This window comes from Puma concolor, chromosome A1 (genome assembly GCF_028749965.1).
Source record: "Puma concolor isolate L17-30 chromosome A1, mPumCon1.1.hap2, whole genome shotgun sequence".
Taxonomy (NCBI): Eukaryota; Metazoa; Chordata; class Mammalia; order Carnivora; family Felidae; genus Puma; species Puma concolor.
Genome location: NC_141667.1, coordinates 217,127,940 through 217,140,011, shown reverse-complemented (window position 1 = coordinate 217,140,011; position 12,072 = coordinate 217,127,940). Strand labels below are relative to the sequence as shown.

Sequence of the window (12,072 nt, the reverse complement as noted above, 5' to 3'; positions counted from 1 at the left end):
TGTTTCTTAAAGCATCGGTGTGGTTTTAAATTCGGGTCAAAATGAATCCCTGCCTTTGTCCTGGTTTCAGTAAACCTGTACCTTCTCCCCCCTAGAGTTTAATCTGTTGTTGGCTGACCTGGTCTGACCAGGTCACAGACGTGGGTGTCCCAGGCGTGTGTAGGCTTTGCCTACGTTACAACACAAGCACTGTCGCCCCAGCAGAGTGAGGGCCAATCAGGAAGGAACTTGGGCTCACACTCCGGGTGCAATTCGCATACAAGGCTGATCCAACTCACCCCCAGGTGCTGAAACAACAAAAGATGAAAGGAGACAAAACACACCTAACTCTGCTGTGTTAGTCACAAAGACTTGACTAAGCCATCGGAACTAGTCCCCAGATACCCTAGGACACTTGGGTGTGCCGTTCATGAGCCTCTTTTCCAGAATCAGGGAGTGGGCTTAGTGCCCCCGCCAGCCCCACTCTGGAGAGGGAGTGCCGTCAGGAGCCTAGAATGCCCTCTGCCTGCTCCCGCAGAAATGTGCCGCTGGCATTCCCGGAGACCAGCAAACAATGTGGTATGTGCACTTCCTAATCCCTATTTTAATGTCTCCAACAATCTAGTGGTTAATTAGCAATTTGCTGCCCACCAATATGCAAATGAATGACAAGCAAAGACCCTCCACATCTGTAATTATTTTGCTGATTTACAAGCCACTTTCCTCTCTGTGTAGGTTTTTCTGTGTGTGTGTGTGTGTGTGTGTGTGCATTCACGCATCAGGGATTTCATTATTTTTAGCAGCAGATCCCGTGCATCTTTATGCTTTAATATTTTCAGGCTTCAGTAATTACAGTATATATATGTATCCCCCCACCTCCCAACTGCAAATGCTTTTATTTGTTAGGGATTCTTTTCTTTGATAAAGATTGGAAAGTAAGATTTATCAGGGGGCTGAAATCCAAATCGCAGAGAGCACAAGATTGAAAGATGCACGTTTCCATGCTGCCAAATCCTTATCTGGAATCGGAGTCTTGTAATATTTGATTTTCTCCCAAGCAGCTCTGGTGCGTCGAGCCACGATCTGCGTTATCCATCTGCCTACTTTGGAGCAGGGCGCTTTACTATTTGGCGGTTTAAATGCTTTACGTTTTTGCCAGCGCGTTGAGAAAGGCTCTCGTGTTAAATTAAGTCAATTAATAAATGGAGACACATTAAGCAATCAATTTTGTCAGCCTATCTCCCCAGCATTATGTATGGTTGGCTGTAATCACAAGATAAATGCAATGTGCTGATCTATGGTAATGTTCAATAATACATTCTCCGCCAGGCTCAATTCATCAGGGAGTTTCGGTAGGGGAGGCATTTGTTATTGGCTGTCTCTGCACCTCAAGGATAACATTTCTGTCCTTTTGATTGGCCGCCTCACTGCTGCAAGATTCTAACCGTCTTATTTTGATGATGAATATGAAGGCACGCTAAGCCGGGCTGGAGCGGAGTGTCTCAGAGGCTGTGCTCCTTCCAGAGCCCAAGGACTTACCAGCTTCTTCCCGCTGCCTTCCTGTGCCAACAACCCCCCCAAAAGTTGTGATGCTTTTCTTTACCCAGTGCTTTGGGGCTGTGTTAGATCTCATTCACCTCCGCTTTCAGCACTACAAGGCTAAACGGGTTTTCTCCGCCGCTGGGCAACTTGTCTGCGTTGTAAACCCCACGCACAACCTAAAGGTGAGTTGCTATCATTTTCTATTCCCGCGGCTCGGGTTCCAGTCCTTTCTCCCGGCTGGTCGGTGACCCTCCGCGTGCTCCTGGAGCTCCTGGCAAAGGCTCTCTGGCTAGCGCTAGGACGCGCTTGGTACCCGGAGGGGTTGCCTCGGCTCCTTCTCGCTTTCTAGGTGTCTCTCGTGCTCTCGGTGACAGCGTGTTGTTTCCCCGACTGGCAGAACTGGAGTGAGAGTCCAGTCTCTTTCCCCGGAGCTGTCAGCCTAAGAGCGGGGTCGGAAGGGAGGGTGGCGGAGGGGGAAGGGGGCGTCCTCTTCTAGCTCCCAAATATTTGTGGGCAAGCGTTCAGGAGACGGAATGTGAAAAGTTACCCAAATTGCACACTGCCCCATGTGTTTGGAAAGGCAGGCAGGCACATGGATTGCGGAAGCCCCCTTCTGCTGGCTGCCGCTGAAGTGGCCACGGGCGGGGGCGCGCAACCCCCGGAGCCTGACCTGGGAGCGGATGAGGGGGGCTCTCTCTGCAAAGTGGTTTGCCTTTTGCTCAGACTCGGTGTGTGTGTGCGTGTGCGTGCGTGTGCGTGTGTGTGTGTGTGTGTGTGTGTGTGTGTAAGAGAGAGATTGAAAGATCAGGAGGAGTTAGTCTTTGCTCCCTGTGAGCTGCTGCGCCCCTTGCGCTGGGGACCGGAGGGGGCGGGATTTGCTTCAGTTGTATAATAATGAAACCGGCTGGGAGCTGCGGGTGTGTGAATCACCACCGGCTGCCCGGGGGCCCGCGTCTGGCGCCACCCGCCTCTGCATTTGTGTCTTCGGGCCAAAGCCCTTTACAAGAACAGCCCAGATCTGGGGTCTGGGAAGACCGCTCCACATCACAGCCGCGATCCACAGGGAAATGAACGAAGAACCGTTGGCTAGGGGTGGTGGGGGCAGAGATAAGACAGGGCAGTAGAGAGTGGGAGGGTGGGGGCTCAGCTGAAGTCCCCGATATGAAACTCCGAGCCACCTTGGCCCTGTTTTAAGATAAACGATGAACTCACTGGGAGTTGCTTTCCTGTCTACCTCACCATGCGCAGGGCTGAGTGACAGGGAGGAGGGCAGGTCTGCAGGAGAGCGCCGGAACAGCCTGGCAGGATAGATCTCTCATCCTGACCACTGCTCTTGGGTAAGGAAAGCGTTGCTCGTCCCTCATCACTGTATAAACTCCTATAAAGAGTCAGACTCTCCTCGGCCCTGCAGGTCAGGACTGATGGGTGCCTCTCCCCTCCCGCCGCCCCGATTCCTGGAAGTCCCTAGGAGGGACAGCTGCCTGGAGTGCCTGTGGCAGTAGAGGCGACCAGTCCTGGGCAGAGGGGTGCTGGACTGCTCCAGGATTGCTACGGTGCACAGACCTAGGAACTAGCTCTCGGAAGTACCCAGTCTGTGACTAGCACCAGCTCCATGAACTGCATTTGCTCTCTCCGTCCTATGCTCTCTCTTTCTGGCTCTAGCTCTCCTGCCCCTCATTCCACTGGCTCCTTTTGCATTCGTGGCTTAGTTATACAAATGACAGTCCACTGCCAGTCATCCTTGGCAAATCAAGTGCATGGCGGACATACTAAAACGTGATTCTGAATTCCACGTTACCGCCACTTTGGAGACCGCGTTCAAACTCCCATTATTTTGTCACTTTACATTAGTTACTTCCCCGTGGCAAGACGTTTTGTTTACCTCTGTTTTGCATTTTAATGCCTTTAAAAATTGTGTCTGAGACCAAAGTTTGCATGTATATGGTTCGCTGGCTGCAGCTGATGACGGGAGGAGACGGCTCAGATCTGGGGTGGGGTGGGCTGGGCTGGGGTGAGACGCATCTGTGTGTATTTTTTAGCGAGGTCTGCCTGGACATTGGTTAGTAAGTAGTCCTGCTGCCCGAAACCCAGGAGTTCAGAGTCAGGGTTGGAGGCTCTGGGTCAGCTCTGACCAGCGGTGCGCCCTCAAAAGATTCAACCTCTCTGAGCCTTCCCTTCTCCACCTTCGAAACGGACATATGAATGAGTATATCCATGGCTCTGTGAGGCTAAAAAGAGTTACAAGGGGTGGCCGTGCCTCGTGGCACTCTCCCCCAAAAAGAATTATGTTATGGCACATAATGTGGGGGGTTCCGGTAGGAACTTTAAAAGTTGTCACTCAAAGCCTTTAGCCCACTTAGAAACCATATAAGCAGTAACATAAAAATCTCTGACATATGCTTTGGGAGACTATTTTCCATGGCTCGCTTTTCCGTTCTCACTTGGCTTTTTTAATTTCCCATAAAAAAACCACTTCGGGATTTTGCCCACGCAAGCATCCCCGGAGGTAAACAAAGCAAGTTGAGGGCTGTGAATGCCACCAGGGGGGTCCGGCAGAGAAGACAGGAGTCACAGGGGCTGTGCCAGGCAGAAAGACCTCTACAGCCCAGACCACCTTTATGGAGGTCCAGGTGGCCCATCAGGTAAGTTTTACCTGCTTTGCAAACCTGGGGGCTAACAGCCATTTGCAGAGCTTTTGAAGGGACAGTTCGATCGGAGCACTGCTGGCCGCTTCACTTACGTTAAAAAGTGAGTGAACAAAACCTCAAAGAAAAGGTGCTCCTACTAAGCATGAATTTCCATAGACCGCAGAAATATGTCTTGGATATAATCAGCTGTGATCTACACGGAGGAAAAAATTCTTTTTTTAAAGGAAAAAAAAAGGGGGGGGGGCCTGTGGCAACGTTAACCCAGAATAGCTATTGATCTGTGGTGCTTCCGTGCACTTTGTATGACAGGCTGGAACGTGAAATGGTGACCAAGGACAGAGAGACTGCAACCTCGCTTTCAATTTTCTAGGTTGTGTGTAGCTACAAAGAGGGCTGGGAAGCCTGTGTTTTTCTTTGTGGAAGCATTTTTTGCACTTCGTCCCTTCCCGGGCTTTCCAGAGAATGCTAACAGTATTTTAGGACCTGAGGCAAGTGCTGAGTTATAATCAAAATTCACTTACTGAGCAGAGAAAATCGTGTATTTACCATGCTTCCCTAGGTCACCTTCATCCTCAATCTTATTATGGCGATTACTCAGTAACCTGGGATTCCTTCAAGCAAGCGGATTCCTTTCCTTCTACATGGGAGGCAGAAGCCTTCCTGGCAATGCAGACACCCTGGATAAAGCCACGACACCCCTTAAGCCCACCCTAATTAAAAGGGGGCATTTAGAGAAGCTGTACTGGAACACAGGAGACCAGAACCCGGGGGACCTCTGCTTTAAGCAAGGGGCAAGCAGAGGAAGAATCCGTTGCAGCGCCCTCTCCACGGGGCGCAAATGACACTCTGTGTGTCCCTGTGTCTGTCTCCTTGCACGTATAAGGATTCCAGATGATGCCCCCACATTTCTCCTTCCCACTTTATAAAGGGTCACCAGCAAGAAGCCAGCGTTCTTGGCTTGCTGCCCTCTCCGTCTTCATTCACAGAGGTTACAGAAATGTGGTCAGCAGGCTTCGGGCCGGCCCTGGTGAGGGCGCCAGCTCCTGGTCCTGACTCGGCACTCCTTTCGCCCTCGTGCTTTTTGCTTGTTTCCAAACCAAGAAAGCCTTTCTGCTCTGGCTCCTCTCCCATTGGCACCGGCCACTTCTATAATGCCCTGTCCTGGGTAGCCTTCCCCTCTCCTGCCGTGTCTCTGGAGATGCCAGGGTCCCTCTAGGGCCAGTCCTCAGAGCTTTCCAAGCAGACAGTACCTGAGCTGAGGCTGGCTGGACGACTTCCTCCTCTTAACCACAGCCCTTGATAAACTGGTTTCGGAAAGACCAGCAGAGAGCTTTCTGGCAAACTTCTGAAGGCCCTGGCCGGTACCAAAGTCCCTGCTGAATACCCCAGTGCCCTCACCAGCATCTAGAACAGAGGGTGTAACGTCCCCACTTGTCCTGGAAGGCCACTCATACCTCCATCTAGCTGGTCCTAAACCTCTTTATTTTAACCTGTTAACCTTGGGCTTACAGACTGAAATACACACGCATGCACGAGATGGGAGGGGCGTATGGGACAAGGATGGCTTTAATTTCAGGGCCTGACTAACACTACATCTAAAACCTGGGCATTTCAGCACCATTACTTGAAGCATCCACACGCCTTTTATTCTAAGACCAACCTGAGCCGGTGTGGATGAATGTGTGTTGAGTGACAGGTGATGGGGGGGTGGGGGGGGGGACTGCAAGGCGGAGGAGGGGGATCACCAAAGGAGGGGACCGAGGAGATACGTGTGGCAAAGCCAGACATCACCTCTCCTGTTTGGGGGTAATCTTTGGAAATCCTGTTCTCACCCCGGGGCTTTCCCTAACTCTGCCTGACATGGCTCGGCAGGCAGCCGAATGAGAGCTAAAGACCTGAACATTGTTTTTAGGGATTCAGAGGCGGCCTTTGGAGCGTTCAGCCTGAATACCTGTTTTAAAGCGCTTGAAGGCTTCCGCCAAGACTGGTTAATAGCCAGAGTGTGGGTTACCCGGCTCTGGTTGCCATAACCCCCACCTGGGGAACCCCGGGCCCCATCCTCTGGAAGTGTCGCCGTCTTCCTTTTGCTGGCCTCTCTTGTGCCTCTGCACAGTTCGTCAGCACCTTGGAGGGGCCCGGAGAGGATAAGAGAGGAACTGAAACTGGTGGGGGTCGCTCTCTGGGCCTTATTCTAAAAGCTCCCCGTGCAGACTCTTCCAGCCCTCGCGTTCCCGTGGATATTGTAGGACACTCGACTCCACGGGCACCGAGCGGCTGTGCAGCTTTTCTGGTTAATGGTGATTGCAAACGAGGCTCCCGAGTCCCATAAGTAAAGGCCCGGGGCCCCGAGCAGTCATTTGGCGGGCTGGTGATGGAGTTGCAGGGAGGCCGAAGCTGGCACCGAGGCGAGGTGAGCCGATTACCTCTGTCCCCCACGTATCCGGAGGCGCCAGAGCAGATTTCATGTGACTCTCTTAACCACGGTCCCTCGAGCTGCAGAGTCTGTGACAGAAATGAGAAAACCAGTACTGCAAGCTTTCCTTGAAGTCCACAGAGAGGTCAGAGCTATTTGGATGACTTCCCCAGGGTGAGGCAGAGTATTTTTCTAGCAATTAACAATGGGGGGGGGGGGTGGAGAACCGTCTGTGAAGGTATTTTACCCTGAAAGTCATCTTGAATCAAATAGCTCTGTTTCTCAAAGGCGAAAGTTGACCTGTCTAGATGCTAATTGTTACACGGAAGGGGTCAGTCTGGGGAATGGAGACCTGTCCTCCACAGGGGCCTGGGACTCAGGGAATGACAGGGAGTCATTAAATGAAATGGAAGGTCAAACCTTCGTTTTTTTAAAGTTCATTTATTTTGAGAGAGAGAGAGAGAGAGAACGAGAGTGCACACATGAGCTGGAGAGGGGCAGAGAGAGAGAGAGAGAAGGAGAGAGAATCCTAAGCAGGCTCCCCACTGTCGGCACAGAGCCAGATGCGGGACTCGAACTCACCAACTGTGAGATCGTGACCTGAGCTGAAACCAAGAGTTGGACGCTTAACCGACTGAGCCACCCAGGTGCCCCTAAAGCTTCTTATTTTATAGTTGAGGAAACTGAGGCCAGAGAGGGGGAAGTGATGTACATCCATTTCCCAGCATTGCTGTAACACACTGCCACAAACTGGGGGCTTAAACAGAAACGCATTCCCTCGCGGTTCGGGAGGTGAGACGTCCAAAATCAAGGTGTCAGCAGCACCCTGCCCGCTCTAAGGCTCGCCAGGGAAGACTCTGCTCCTTGCCTCATCCAGCTTCTGGTGGCTCCATGTGTTCCTTGGCTTGTGGCCACATCCCTCCAATGTCTGCCTCTGTGGTGTCCCACCGTCCCTTTCTCTCCTCCGCGTGTCCTCTCCTCTGTGTGGCTATCTTACAAGGATACGTGGGATTGCATTTAAGGCGTCCCTGGTTCATCCGGGATAAGCTTCTCCTCTCGAGACCCTTAATTCAATCCTACCTTTGGGTCATGTCATATTCACTCTCTTGCCACATAAAGTGATACTCATAGGTTCCAGGGGATGTGAACATGTCATCGTGTGGGCCGCCACTCAACCCACTACACAACTTTTGCAAATGTCAACCCACCCGGCGACAGAAATGGAAGCGTTAAGTTACGTCTCCTAATCCCAGACCCATATCCCCTGCGCTGTCCCAGACTGCCTTGAAGTTAGCCCCCAACGAAATGTCCCTCGTGCAGGTGCGTGCCGTCAGAGCAGAAAATTACAGGGACCCCCGTCCTGTACCCCATCAGCCCTGGGCCAGCAGAATGACCCCGCGGGTTGCACCACGCACCTATCATCCCCCTTCACCAGACCTGCATTCTGCGTGCACATTGTGTTTTTTGAATCAAGTAGTAAAGAGACACATAGTCAAAAGCATAGCCCTTTACACCCACCAGGTCAATACGGGGAGAAATAGTGGGTGTCGGGGGGGGGGGGGGGAACACGGGCTTTGGGGGAGCCAGACCTGAAGTCAAATCCAGAGTGTGCCACGTGTAGACGTGTGACTTTGAGCAAATGGTTGAGCCCCCGGAGGCTCCATTTCCTCATCTTTAAAAGCGAGAAAACAGTGCCCACCTGCTAGGGTGGCCTTGAGACTGAACTGAGCGCCTACGAGGAAAATGTCTGCCGCGGAGGAGAGTCGGTAAACGGCAGCAGTTACTGTCAACAATGGTCGTTACGATGAAAGCACCTCCTCGGAAGCCCGCGTCCACTCCCTGCAGCCCCACCGGGCTGTCTTTCTCTGCCATCCCGCCCTCTCCTGCTTGCTGCTCTTTGGTATTCGTGAATCGCCCTTGGCCTTGAAGGGAATTCTGAGTAGCACAATTTCTCGCCTTATATAAAAGTAAGATTTGTCCTTAAGGCATCGCTTCCATACAACACTGGATGCTGCCTGGGTCCTGAGGCCGTTCATCCAATGGGACAGGGCCCGGGTCTCAGGACACAGGTGCCTGTCACGGGACAGGGGCTGATCAGCCGGGTGCCCTGTCATTCACAGAGCCAGGAGGCGTGCAGATAACGTCCCCATCTCCACCCATCCTGAAACGTGCCCCTCATGACTTATGCATGACGTCTTTTCATTAGCAGCAGCTGAGTAAGCACATGGGTAAGTGGCTCTGTGAGGGGCATCGGATCCGGAGGGTGTGGATCCGAGCTGGGTGACACCACTGAGAGATTCAGCGGGGTGGGGAGACGTCCGTGCGCAAACGCTGCACGCTCCCTGGGAGACTGGACGTTTTCTCTCTGCCCTTCGGTTCACTCTGCCTTGAGAAGCAGCCTCCCTCTCAGCAGGGCAAGGATGAAGGGGGGTGTGGCTGGGTCCAGGCTGCAGACCCCGCAAGGGAGGGGGCGGCAAGAGAGATGCTCTGACCTTTCTGAGCCAGGAAAGAATTCCTGGATCCCACTGTTATCAGAGAACTTTCTAAAAGTACTAAGCGAGTCCACAGACCTGGGTCTCCCGCCCTCCAGCCTGAGTTTCTAAACGCACACTCACGGGGGCATCTGGGTGGCTCAGTCGGTGAAACGTCCGGGTTCAGCTCAGGTCATGATCTCACAGTCTGTGGGTTCGAGCCCCGCGTCGGGCTCTGTGCTGACAGCTCAGAGCCTGGAGCCTGTTTCCGATTCGGTGTCTCCCTCTCTCTCTGCCCCTCCCCCGCTCATGCTCTCTCTCTCTCTCTCTCTCTCTCTCTCTCTCTCTGTCTCAAAAAATATATAAACATTAAAAAAAAATTTTTAAACACACACTCACGCTCACTCGCACAATCGATGGTAATTCTGAGGATGCCGACCTCTGGGGACCCTGCGTGGTCTCTGAATAGCAGTGCAAGACCACAGGACGCAAAGCCCAGTGGAAGGGGAGAGCCGACCCCCAGGACTGCGGAAGAAAGAATAAGAGGGAGATGGACAAGACACGTCTCTCCTGTCCAATCTGTGACTGACCACTGCAGCCTCAGGAAGGAGGTCAAGGGACAAAGAAAGTGTTGGGAAAGAAAGGAGCAACATTCTAGTTGAGGCCTTAAAGTACAGACAGATCTGGGTTTGTATCCAATGCTGTTCTTCTGTTGTTCCTTGACTAATTTCTCTGGCCTCCCTGAGCCTGAAAGTCCTCACCTGTAAAATGATTGCTGCGAGGATGGAATAATGTCACGTACGTCAAGTGCTTATTAGCACAGCACCTAGCCCATAGTAAATACTCCGTAAATGGGAGCTACCATTAATCTGTAAAAAAAATTTTTTTTAACATTAATTTCTTTTTGAGAGACACAGACAGAGCATGAGCAGGGGAGGGGCAGAGAGAGAGGGAGACACAGAATCCGAAGCAGGCTCCGAGCTGTCAGCACAGAGCCCGATGAGGGGCTCGAACCCACAGGCTGTGGGATCATGACCTGAGCCAAAGTGGGACGCTCAACCGAGTGAGCCACCCACGTGCCCCAAGGGAGCCATCATTACTCTTAAGCTGTGTCCCGTAGGGATATTACTCAGGGCACAAGAGGTGAGCAAGCTTCTCTTGCCCAACTTGTGTGGGTGACCGAATTCCTCTTGCTCCAAATGAATGGAGGGAGGGGGCAGCAGTAACGTGACCTGTCTGTCCAGTGGCCAAGATTTTGAAGCACAGTCTGTTCAAGATAAGAGAGCTAGAGTGATGCTGTAGTTTCAGGTCCTGGTCTGAGAAACAAGGATGATAAAGGGATGAAGGGACTTGCCCAAGGTCAGAGCTGATGACGGGCACAGCCCACTGCTCTGTGACCCCACACTGCTGGAGGAGGAGAGCGCTGGTTAAGGACACTGCCTCTCTAATAATAGGACCCTGTGGCAATGCTGGATGTCTTCCCAGGGGGTCCTTGTCCTCAGGACAAGGTGCCAGGTGTAAACCAGCCAGGCAACAGCAGGGCATTAAAAAGGTCAATGTTCCTTGGGTCTCTGGTACTGGCTCAAATACACAGCAGACGGAAGATGAGGCTCCAAATGGCTTCACCAAAGCCACGAAGCAATAACCCCAGACTTTCAGATAGTAGACGGATCAAGTTCTGGTACAAAAAGCTACATTTGCATCTTACCCCCCCCCCCCCCGGGCCCCAGGTGAAAATGCCCTCAGAAAGCAGATCTGAAACCAGCCTAATGTTTTTAGCCATCGAACAGGGTCCTTGGGGCTGAGTGAGAATTGTGATCTAACCGGAAATGTCAGTTTGACTTGCAAGATGCCGTATCTCTTAATAATTTCTCGGTCCTTTAATGTATTTTTAATCACAAATTTGTGATGAGGAGGGAGCTGTGTGCTGCAGGGCTGTCCCCAGCCGACACCCCAGGAACTCCAGCTAGGAGAGAGTGGCCTGGGGAAGGAGCAAGGCTGGGCCTCCCAGCACAAGACTGGAGAATGTCTTCTATGGAGGAGCAAGGCCATTACAGACCACATTTGGAAAGGGAAGAGGGGGTTCGCTGGGCATTAGGAAGGCAGAACCGCAGGCAGGTCAATAGCAGATTTTGTGAGACTGGCCAGTCAGTCTCATCATCTGCCCAGCTTTGCAGCCAAACACCAGGGCCCCCAAGATCTAACTCCTACGACCTCACCAAAGGTCAACCAGGAAGGCCAACGCAAGTAGCCACCCGGAACCTTGGGTTTCCTTTCTGTAAGTCCGGGGTGTATTATGACTTGCACGAAGCTAAGCCAGCTACACATCCTGCAACCATCAGACAATTGTTTTCCGCTGTCGGGTACGCACACAGTGATAACAATAATGACAATGATAGCCACACGGTGGCTGCCATTTGTGGAAGGCATGCTACGTCCAGGAACTGTGGGAAATGCTGTGCGTTTAGTTCTCGCCGGGAAATGGTATGCGATTCTCCTCGTCTGTGCTACAGAATAACAAAGCAGAAAACGCTGGAAGAGCTTGTTCACTGGGGTGGAGCCTTCTTAAACTCAAATCCTGTGCCTTTAAGCACTTCTTGACATGTTGTCCATTAGTGCTCTCTTTTCACAACTGAGCCAGAGGACAAGGACCGAGTGGACTAGATTTCATTTAAACACGCCGAGGTGGGATCCTGTCTTATTCACCCTTGTGTATATACGTCAAACACACACGTAGCTGCCCCAGCCCTTGGCGGGCGGTCCTGGGAGGCATTCTCCAGGCTTCTCTGTGCCGCCTGGTAGAATCAAGCCCCTGTGGCCTACAGCAGTGACTTTCCTCCTTCCTCCTGCTTCCTGGAACCACCTTCCAAATAAACTCCTGCATCCAAATCTTTCTCTCCGGCTCTATTTTTGGAGAACCCAAGTTAAGACTATGGATACGCGCGTGCTTTTTAAAATTATTATTATTGGCTGATGATTACTGAGCACTTACAAACTGCCAACTGCTGTGCCAAGCCAT

General features: G+C 52.1%; 1 protein-coding gene across 2 annotated transcripts in view; it reads left to right on the top strand.

The window, feature by feature from the left end:
• Positions 1–230: 230 nt before the first annotated feature.
• SIAH3 (siah E3 ubiquitin protein ligase family member 3) overlaps positions 231–12,072 on the top strand; it is a 69,742-nt gene continuing 57,900 nt past the window's right edge. The window contains exon 1 of one of the 2 annotated variants that reach the window (XM_086711820.1): positions 231–558. In XM_086711820.1, coding sequence (XP_086567946.1) covers positions 520–558 — 39 coding nt within the window. In that variant the 5' untranslated portion in view covers positions 231–519. Of the gene's footprint in view, positions 559–1,100; positions 1,704–12,072 lie in introns of those variants that run through there. The other variant, XM_086711819.1, reaches the window with a different exon arrangement.